Source organism: Pomacea canaliculata, linkage group LG6 (genome assembly GCF_003073045.1).
Source record: "Pomacea canaliculata isolate SZHN2017 linkage group LG6, ASM307304v1, whole genome shotgun sequence".
NCBI classification, from domain to species: domain Eukaryota; kingdom Metazoa; phylum Mollusca; class Gastropoda; order Architaenioglossa; family Ampullariidae; genus Pomacea; species Pomacea canaliculata.
Window position 1 is genome coordinate 7,716,225 of NC_037595.1, and position 8,842 is coordinate 7,725,066.

Here is an 8,842-nt window from a genome sequence, read left to right on the forward strand (position 1 = left end):
GTTAACAACATTAATTCACAGCTTTTGTCACAATAACGAACATACTTCAATTAGAAGACCAAAACGATTTTTCTTGTGATCGTAGGTGCGAGTTCTGAATTAAGTACTCTAAAGGTTTTCTGTGTGTGGAGGTGTAACAAGCGACTGTGTGTGGATGTGTATCTGCGGAAAAAAGGGAGAAGGAGAAAGAGGGGAAAAATAGCCACGATTTCTAATTGTCACAAACCAAGTACGTGTCTCCTTTTCGCCATCGCATTGACAACTCTGGTTATACGAAGCGAGCAATTTTCGGCAACTCAATACTAGTATCTCAACCTGCGCCATTTTCCTGCCAAATAATTATGGTTGGGGCACTTGACTTCCCACGTCTCTATTTTCCCTGCTCATGTGTTTCAGTTCCCGACTAAGTAGTTTCTGAAAGAAAGAGTTTATAAAATTGTCAGAAAAGCAAACCCTGAGGAAACAAATTGCTTGAGTAGCTTGGTAAACATACACATCGTGCAAACAAGTTTCTGCGCTGGCCCTGCATTGATGCATCTTCCTTCATTTCCTTTGAGTTGAATACACGTGCAAGGAATGTACTTCTGTAAAATGAGGACGAGGGGTCAATGCAGCATGCACTTTCACGCGGAAAACAATTACAGAGTGTTCCTTTTTAATCCACCGCAGATCATGTGATCGTGAAACGTGTACAATCGCGCACGCATGTGTGTGTGTGACAGAGAGAGAGAAAGAGAAGGCATGTACAAAATATTTATGTGGAATACCACTGGGTCCATTTACACATAGAAGTCCAAAGTGAATAACCGATTACGGATCAAGAACATATAACTATCATGCAACATTTCTTTTCTTAAACCCTACATGTATGCATATCAACATTGATAAACTAGACAATTTTTCTGATCTTGGGTACACAATAATTTAAAAATAGTATATCTACTTGTAGTATTTTGTTGAGAGACAATATGGTTGGCTGAAGGCAGAGAGAGACAGAGCAAATGGAATTTCTTACTTACATCTACCTTCTATTGGAAAATTCCGCTGGAAGAGAAAAAACTTCGATCGAAATACTTTAAAAGTAGACTAATGGATTTATGATCGCTTGTCTTTCTTACCAGCCAAAGCATGAATATTTGATCTTAAATTATTAAATTTACTAGGATGTAGTTGCTGAAAAGGGTGTGGAGAAGCGAAAAAGAGAAAGAAAAGACAAAGACGGTTTTTCAGACATTTAATACTTTACAGTTCGTTCCTCTGATCTCTAATCTGCCCTATCTCCACCCAGCTTATACACTGGGAAAAGAGAGAGAGGTGGGGTGGAGCGGAGTGGGGATTGCTGCTGTAAACCTAATCCATCTTGACTAAACGCTCCAGCAAACCTGAACCACACACGATCTCAACACCGTCACCCGACCTTTGACCTTCACTATCAGGTTTCTCTCTGCAGCTGACCCGTTTCCAGAGGACAGTCGAGCCGAATCTCCCCCAATCAACAACACTCAGCATTCTGCAACTGATCTGGAATTTCAGCTGCGATCATCTGTCGTCTTCCTCTGTCTGACCAAGTCGCATTAATACCTCACTTGGAAAAGCAGATGTTTATCACGCGTCATGCATCCCATAAGCATTCAGCGCTTTTCTGGGTGTTAGTTACCCGGCTTTAACACGCGAGTGTTGGCTTGTTGACCAGAAATAAGAGCCGAACCTTTGTAGGCAAGATCATCAAAAATCGATACGGTTCACCCTCCATTCCTCTTTCTCTATGAAGTGGGCAGCAATCGGAAACTGTTTTGGAGACGATCAAAAAAGGTTAAAAAAAATTCATGGTCACAGACTTTGTCTTTGCTCTTGACAGTGCTTCACACGCCTCTCTTCCCCACCACACAATCTTTTCTGACAGACACAATCGCGCGGATTAATAGTCCAATGCATAAAAATATAATTAATCAACAATTTGCGCAAATGTTTAATTCTTTAAAAAAACATCTTAGGATGAACGTCAACATGAAACACGCAGTATCAATGAAAAGAATGAATACAAATCGTGAGCGACTAACTTTCTCATGAAGGGGTAAAAAAATAAACAGAGCAGATTCTTGGCTACCTGTGGTACAGGAGCATGAACGCAAACATACAAATACAGAGTACAGTGAACAAACGGGTCTTTGTACTGGCGGTGCTCCGGCAGAGCTGCCTTCTTCTAGCCCCAAGGCCCTGTGCCAAGGATGTTGCCTGGACTACTGTACTTATCGTCTGTACATGCGCCGCGTGTCAGGAAGTGGACGACAGCTGGTTGGGGAAATAAAGGTGTGTCTTCCTTTTCTGTTTTTCCTTGTCTTCAAATGTCAACTAAAGCCTGGCTTTCTTGCCGCTCACGACTCGGCCAGGGTTAAGAATATCGTTCAAGCGATGTTTTTCTTTTATTTATTCTGTTCTTCGTTTAGCAATCAGCAAACAAACGCTCATCCTCCAGTGTCAGATGTTAAAACTTCCGTCCTGGAATCTAAAATCCTTATCTTCTTTATTTTTTAAAGTGAAAAATGGCCTTCACGTACCCCTCCCAACTTCACCTTTCCCCTACCTACTTCTCCACCCGGTCACCAGACGGCAGTCAAAGTCTGTTAATATGGCCGGCGGTTGCGGTTGGGTGGAGGACCACCACCACCACCGCCGCCGCGGGGAGGGGCGATGGCAATGTCGAGGTAGTCGCCGATCTGGAACTTCTTGGCGGCCAGCGTGACGGAGTCGTCAGCCGTCTTGCGCCCGCAGCATGTCGTGCCGATGTCGCGCAGGCGGTAGGTCGGGGTGCGCGGATCCGGGTACACAATGGCGAAGTCGAAGAAGGTGCCGCGGCGCCGCGCGTCCGGGTTGACTTCCTTGACAAGGCTGGTCAACTCCTTCAGGGTGGCGTCCATCCTGCGGGAATAATAAAATAATAATATTTAGTTTTTAGATACCCGAATCAGTAATAATAATCACCATCAACGAGGACGCGAACACTGAGGACAATGTCAAAGATATAATGTAGTCATCATACAGGCATTGAACTGAAAGTGGTTCACCGTCGAGAGTCGAAGCCACCAGTCTACGACAGCTCCCTCCCCGCCCCCATCATTTACCCCATAAACATCGCATTCTCATATAATGCGATATTACGATACGACTTCTCTAGGTCACCCCCTAACCTTTTCCGGTGGTTGGGGAGTGAGGTGTTAAAGACTCCTTTTTCCCCGGGCAGCTTTATTGAGGGTGCTACCCATCTCCACTCTTCACTCGCTGCTTTACATTCCCCAACCTTCTATGGAGTCAGGTACCTATTTCCGACACACGGGTCAAGTAGGGTAAAAAGCTTGCTGCGCCAAACGGATATCGAACCGATGCGCCTCTGATGCTAATGCCCTAACCACACAGTTATCCGCTTCCCAACATACCTCGCAGTGTGAATTAAAATTAAAGTTTTAAAATTTTTTAACCTCTTCACGAGTATTTATTAATGTTTAAGTTCATTCGACATTATCTCCAGACGTTCGTCGCCTGCGGACAGACAGAACGACAGTGTCACTGACTGAGCCCACTGAAATCCCACACCTTTCCTCCATAAATCAGCACGTCTCACATTATGCATTAAGCCCCTCTTAACTTCTTTTTAACAAAAAGATCTTATCGCCAGCGGCCCCCCCCCCTCCTCTTCCTCAGGCAACCTTCTCCTTTGTCGGAATGACAGAGTAAGCCAAGGTGGGGGTGATAGGAAGGTTTCACTGTTGATTCATCGCCCCTGATTAAGGAGACAACTACTTTCTTTCGACAAAACGAAACTTTACTCATTTTCAGTGAGCGTTTCCAAAAATAAAATAAAACTCCCAACAAACATTAAAAAAAAAATCCTTAAGTCATCGATGCCGACATTATCGACTGCCATCCACACTCAGTGATTCACTGTCCTTTACCTGCCTCCCCCACGTTCTCTATCCGCGTTTAAAATCCACACCTCCCCTTCAACTTTACGGCATGAGTTTTATTCTGCGCCTAAGATGAGACACCAGCCTGTCCTTAGAGCAGCGGTTCTCAACCTTTCACTTGTGACGCCCCCCTGACGAACAAAGGTACGTCCACGCGCCCCCTTTAGCCAGCTGTGTAAGCTAATTTCACTAATACCGGTATAAGAAACTTTAAAAAATGACCACCTTCGCGCCCCCCTTGTAAGCACGTCACGCCCCCCTGGGGGGGGGGGGGGGGCGCCCCACAGGTTGAGAACCGCTGCCTTAGAGGCTGTGTCGTAAAACGAAGTGGCCTCACTGTTTAAAGTAACACATTAGAGGTAAGGCGAGCGCTGGACTTAGCATGCAGCGCCTCTCTGTGGACTTCTGGGAAATCTGAACAGTCCCTATCTTCTTTCCCAGACTTCAGTTAAAACGGGATTTGGGGGGGGGTGGGATTGATGGAGGGGGGGGGCTACTTTATATGTATTAAACAAAGGAAGAAAAAGGACAGGGCATGATAACAAATAATAATCGTCACAGAATACTGTGAAAATCCCAAGGCTTATTTAGTTTTCTTTTATCCTTCCGCCCCTTGGATGCGATCTGCGACACTGTACATGTAAATATCCTGGTGATATCGGCACTGCTTGCTCGTCAAGGATCTATAAATATGAATGGGGTAGATGATCATCATTTGTAGTATGAACCCTTCTTCCATTATTCCTAAAAAAAAATACTGATATAAGTTTTAGACACGTGTGTTTGTTGCTAACTAGCTTTCCTCCTATCTACCCTTCACAGACAGGTATTCATATATATGTATGTAGCATTTGCAACGGATATGTCTGCGCTAGCAATCAAAGCTCTCAAAACAACCCCAGGATGGAAAAGAGACAAGGGTTATATAATTTTGACTTCGAAAATTAAGCATCTGATCAGATTTTATTAAATCCTCACGCACACACATTGCGCCAACACAAACCTAAAGCTCGTTACACAAAGTTCTGTCGAGTGTTAGATAGTTAAAGTTAACAGTCAAAGCTGAACTATCTTAATTTAACAAGCATTTTAGCAGACTGCCACACATTACCCATCTATCTAGTGGTTTGGGGCCTACCGGTCTCCGTTGTTCTGCGACATGAAACCACAAAACCACCATCCTCCCCTCCCTCCGATACCAACCACCCCCCTTTCTTCTGTCGGGAACGTATGGAAACTGAGCACTTTAGCGAACGATCTCTTGCACTAGCTCCGGCACCTGATTAATGCAGAGATGGTAAATCACACAAAACAGGTGCGGGTAAAAAACAAAGCAGACCAGTCTAAAAACATTTTATTTTAACCTCTGACCGCAGTCGCCAGTGCAAAGGCATAAGTCGACGTCTCGATTTCGAATCTGCATTTGACGTGATTTGGCGCCATTCCACACGAACACCTAGTCGCCCTTCACCTCTCTCACTAACACACACGCGCGCGCGCGCGAGCGAATGTACATGAACAAAGAACCGCCTTCACATTATGTAAGCGCCAATGTTTTTTTTCTAAGGGGAAAAAACTGAGCTGAAAGGTCACTGGTTTTTTTCGCCCGCTCGGAAAACAATTACAGGCACGGGGTCCGTTAAATCAAAGACAAGGCTAGAGTTACGATTTACGTCAGCCCCAATGCTAACAGACAGACGAGCCTCCCCGGGCAGCGGGCGCCGAGCGGCCTGAATGAAGGCCCCTGGTGCATGCTCGCACATCTTTTGACATGGCCGCTGGCTCTGAACAGCCTCGCCTTACACAGCAATCAATTTCTACAATTAGAAGAGGCTCGCGGCATCCAGTCTATTATACCGGCACGACAGTTTGTATCTCTCCTCTTCCTCCCCGCCACCCTCAACCTTCCAAATCACTTTTGGTCTTGCGGTGTCGGGCGCTATTTACAGCTGGTTGCATTATTGTAAAGGGCTTCGAGTTTAGGAGCAGAATGTCTGGGCTGAAAATGAATTTACCTGAAAGCTGATTTTTCAAATAATCGCAAATATTTAAACAAATGCAACGTGTTTCCTGTAATGCTTGTTTTGGCTCTACGTCGATGCAGTCCATTTCAAGGGAAAGAACTCTCATAAACAGCAGCTCCGAAGAGTTGTGTCCCTTATTGTGGACGACCAGCGACTATTCAGTGGCTTTGTGACCTCGTAACCGTCAATAATTAATTAAAGTTAATGTAAAGGTCGTCGCTTACAATTTGGAAATCGCATTCCGATCGTCTTTTATTTACACTGTTTTGAAAACATTCTAGTTCTTTATAATAACGTTTCCTCGGAACATTATGATGATAGACTTGTTATCGACTTTTGTTTAGATCGAGTTTAAAGTTGTTTTTTTTTTACCATGGAATTTAATGTGCAGCAACATTTTATCCATAGCAAGTATGAAGAAAAGGTCTTCAATTTTACACTAATACTGATATCAAATGCAGCTTGTTTATTACTTTCTTTACAATATGCCCAATTTTCACTAAGCACTTAAGAGCCTGCCTTCTTTATTTATCAGGCCTTAAAAGCAAAAGAACAAAAGCAAAACAAAAAAAAACCCATCCATATATGTCCGAATCAGAAAATTTTGTCTTGGTCAAAGGTGTGTACTACCTGTTTTCCCTGTTTTGTGTCTGCATAGCATTATGCCTATTTTCCAAAATTACATTTGCACTCCATATTTGTCTTTTAAAACTGACTGTGACATTAGGCTGTTGCTTGCTATGTAAGTATGCATTATTTTTTAAGCATTCATAGTAAATGTCTCTGTGTATGTCTCCAGGCATCAAACCACATTTTGCATGCACTCTTTAATTTTTTATTACAAACCAGTTTGGGGGACTGCTGGTCACACAGCAAAACGTTCAAGTACACTAATTCAAAACCTTTGTGCATGACATTAGCTGATGACAGAGTTGATCTGCTCTACTCATGTTAGTTTATGTGTGTGTATGTATATATAAAAGCCACCATTTGGTGCATATTTGTTTTCAACACTTACACCTTCACAGCGCGTGTTTTCAAATTATTTTCTGCTAAGGTTATACTTGTAAGCTAAGGAGTGATTAATTTATAGCATAATTCTAATTAAGTCTAATTCTTATTTTAATAATGACAACACTATTCTAGCGATAACACTATTGAAAAACAAGCAATGTCCCTCTCAGCAGTTGTACCATATTAGACTGTCAGCTGTACAAATTTTTTTTTAAAAATCTTTCTTCAATTTAGTTAAATCATGATGAAGAAAGTGTTATTGGCTGAGTTAAGTTGCAACTGTTTTAAAATAAAAATAAGCCCAGCTGGGAATTCGAACCACCAGCTTTGGAATTCTAGCCCATGCACTTACTACACAGACTTCAATTATAAGTTGGTTGCTTTCTTCAAATTGCTAAAGCAAGTGATCAGATACTGCCTGCTGAGCGGATATGAAGTTTGTTAATTCTAAAAGATCTTTTGTGAGAAAAAAGAAAATTTTCACAGGACCCATAATTCATGATCAATTTATAAACAATTCACTCAAGTGAATGATTTAATGTTCAGTCAAGCTGGCAAGCGGCCATTGAAGTTATGTCGAAAAAATGAAAACCAACGCGAAAATTTTAGGATGGGTTCTAAAACGGCAAACAGAAGCCAAATAGGTTTACCAAACCACATGGCAAACAGGAAAAATGGGTGTTTCGGCAAATTTTTCGTGTTTTTGATTTCTTATGTGCCCGCTCTGTGTGTCTCACATATCATACAGTCACAGGACTTTTAGTTACTGTGCAGCAAAACAATGGAACTCTCTCCATTTCCATATCCGCCACCTAGCTGTCATTGAATCCTTTAAATGTGCACTGAAAACACACCTCTTCCTTGAGCATTACTCCTAATACAGTCTGCACAATGCTAGTCTTTTTTCACCCCACCCCTCCTTTTCCCGATTATTGCTACTTCCCTACTTTTCTCTGAGGAATCGCGATAATCTCATTTCTTGTTATTCGGGTCTTCTTTGCATTTTTTACATTTGTCTTTTGCTAGTGATTACCACTGCTATTTATCCTTCCATCGTTAATATGTTGTTTATCCTTCTGTCCTTCAAACGCTATTCATGCTCCTTACGAGCGTGAGTATGCGCTATATAAATCTTGCATTCATTATTATTATCATTTTATTATTATTATGGTGACTGGAGTAGCGGTGGTGATAAGATTGTAAGTAACCCTTTTTCCTTTTCTATGTTAACCATTTTCTTACCTTGTCCGCTGACCTCTATATTAATGTGTTCGTACTTGATTTTAAACATTACTGAGCTAATGCATCCATCCACCCTTTCAGGACTTACCATGTATAGATCTGGAGTTCGTTAGTAGGTGTGTTTCCCCTTGAGTACTCCGACATCGAATGGTGCCTCCCCATGTTGCAGAATACTCTTAAAAGTAAAGGGCAAGTCTGCAAGAAAACATCAGTAAGAAAGTTAAAATCGACGTGCATGTTAACAATGATTATCTCTAGTTATCAACAACAGCCACGCGTCGTACGAAGTACCGCTCCAAACACTGGCAGCTACTGCATCGTACGACAAACTCTTAGAAAAACTTTGTGAATAACTTATTAAAAATAGAATTTAATGAATGCATATGAAGTCAGAAACCTTTTCTCTATCGATCGGCTTGTCTTGTTCTCTATCTTCTACAACCAAGGATTCGATGGTGGCCATGTTGTTGGGGCAGGAAGTGGATAATACCAGCGTTGTAGTTGAGAGTTATTTCCCTTCCAAACGTGACACCATCTCCCCCCTAAAAAAAACAACAAACCATGGATGTGCACAAGTTCGTGAGCAAACACAGTTTATCC

The 8,842-nt window shown here is 42.3% G+C and overlaps 1 protein-coding gene across 1 annotated transcript; it reads right to left on the reverse strand.

Moving 5' to 3' along the window:
• Positions 1–1,951: 1,951 nt before the first annotated feature.
• Positions 1,952–8,788, reverse strand: LOC112565784 (histone deacetylase complex subunit SAP18-like). Its single transcript, XM_025241547.1, has 3 exons — positions 8,640–8,788; positions 8,331–8,437; positions 1,952–2,919 (listed from the first exon to the last, which is right to left on the reverse strand). Exons 1-3 carry the CDS (start codon positions 8,703–8,705, stop codon positions 2,625–2,627), a joined length of 468 nt encoding a protein of 155 aa, XP_025097332.1. The 5' UTR covers positions 8,706–8,788; the 3' UTR covers positions 1,952–2,624.
• Positions 8,789–8,842: the final 54 nt, after the last annotated feature.

What these genes read in the sequence shown, in the direction of transcription:
- LOC112565784 (XM_025241547.1), bottom strand. Translation starts at nt 8,705, where the DNA reads ATGGCCACCATCGAATCCTTGGTTGTAGAAGATAGAGAACAAGACAAG. An exon ending in AGCCGATCGATAGAGAAAAG is followed by an intron (nt 8,438 to 8,639) that starts GTTTCTGACTTC and finishes GTTTTCTTGCAG; the next exon opens with ACTTGCCCTTTACTTTTAAG. An exon ending in GAACTCCAGATCTATACATG is followed by an intron (nt 2,920 to 8,330) that starts GTAAGTCCTGAA and finishes TTATTCCCGCAG; the next exon opens with GATGGACGCCACCCTGAAGG.